The 1,602-nt window shown below is 39.7% G+C and overlaps 1 protein-coding gene across 1 annotated transcript; it reads right to left on the bottom strand.

The window, feature by feature from the left end:
• Positions 1-578: 578 nt before the first annotated feature.
• On the bottom strand, positions 579-1,310 carry LOC120155693 (calcium-transporting ATPase 1, endoplasmic reticulum-type-like). The gene has a single exon (XM_039167188.1). The coding sequence runs from the start codon at positions 1,308-1,310 to the stop codon at positions 579-581; it is 732 nt and encodes a 243-aa protein (XP_039023119.1).
• Positions 1,311-1,602: the final 292 nt, after the last annotated feature.

The raw sequence follows: 1,602 nt of genomic DNA, 5'->3' as shown, positions 1-1,602 counted from the left end.
TGTGGATTAAATAGATTGGGAGTAACCACCAATCATTTTAAAAATATTTAGGTAGATCGGACATCATCTTACCTGATCTGCGTTTAACCAGAAACGTGTTAGATTCGGGAGTCGATTACAATCAATGAAGGATTAGCATCCTTGAACCGCCCTTTCGGTACCAATTAATTTTTTTATTGTCTTAATTGCGAAAATGTAAATTTAAATTTAAATTAAAATACTCGATTCAAAACATTTACCTTTGATTAGTTAAAATTATCCCTAAATAATAAAGTAAAAAATGTTAGATTAAAAAAAATACTATATAAATTAAGAGAAAAAAATGAATTAAGAGAATAAATGTTAAAAAAAATGTTAAGAAACTTGGACATAGCTCCATCAGCAATAAATGTGGCCACACTTTTAGGGACAGAAATCTGCTCCCACTCCGAGCACATGGCACTTTTAATATTAATCCTTAAAATATTCTTGAGCCCCTTAAACGTGGATCGCTCATGCAAGGTGTGAGATTACCGGAGTACGTAATCTTATATGATTCAGAACATCTAATGCCTAGGCAGCACCTCTCGTGAATTTTTTCAAGTTTGTTTTGAACAGCCCCCCATGGCCACAAGCTTAGCTACTGCCAACAGATTGGTTGTCAAGGTACATGTTTTATCAGAGCAAATGACAGTAGTACACCCTAATGTCTCGACACTTGGCAATTTCCTCACCAATGCGTTCTTTTGATCCATTTTTCTAGTCCCAGGTGCTAAACAAGTGGTAATAACTGTCGGCAACCCTTCTGGAATGGCCGCAACAGCCAACGCTACAGCTATTTCAAAATAATATGTACATTTCTCGAACAACAACTTGAAATTTCTAGGCCAACCATCAATATACTTCCAGCTGAGAAAATATTTGACATTAATTAACCAAACGAAAGCACAAATTACCCCAATTATCATCGCCAGAACCTCTCCGAACTCATTGGGCTTTTTCTTTAACGGCGTGTTTTCTTCGCTCTGCTCATCGACGTACTTCTGGTAAAAATCCACGAGTGCTTTAGAGTTGATCTGGTGGATAGCGTAGATCTGAGAAGTGTGACCTCCGCCCTTGACTCTAATCCTCATGTCGACGCCATCAAAACGGTGACGGCCGAGGAGAAGGATTGGCTCAACGGCTTTGATGCGAAGTCTTTCCGGCTCGACGAGCTCGATGGGACAACCATTGATCTTGATCAACCCACGGTCTCTCTTGCAGTACGTTACAACCACCGCCGTCTTCTTGTGCCAGAAGCATTGGACCGATTCGATTGCTTTCTTCGCCATTGTTGTTCCATTTGTGGGTTCGCAGAAAAACAAAGACTTACGTTGAAGCAAAACCCCAGCCAATTAAAGAGATTATAACAAAATATTCTTCCTTCCATTCAGCTGGGTTCATTCGTTCCTCTCCACCCTCTTCCATTCTTTTTTTTTTTTTTTTTTTGACTTCTCCTCTCCTTATGTCATGGACATATCACTTTATAAGCACTTGTTTTGCTTTGGCTTACCCCCTTCCCAGACGTGAGTTGAGGAGATAATGGGTGCACAACCCATTTCCCACAAAGGGAAACGGTTGAGA

This window comes from Hibiscus syriacus, unplaced genomic scaffold, assembly GCF_006381635.1.
Source record: "Hibiscus syriacus cultivar Baekdansim isolate YM2019G1 unplaced genomic scaffold, ASM638163v2 tig00111201_pilon, whole genome shotgun sequence".
Taxonomy (NCBI): domain Eukaryota; kingdom Viridiplantae; phylum Streptophyta; class Magnoliopsida; order Malvales; family Malvaceae; genus Hibiscus; species Hibiscus syriacus.
This window is presented reverse-complemented; position numbering and strand designations above follow the sequence as displayed.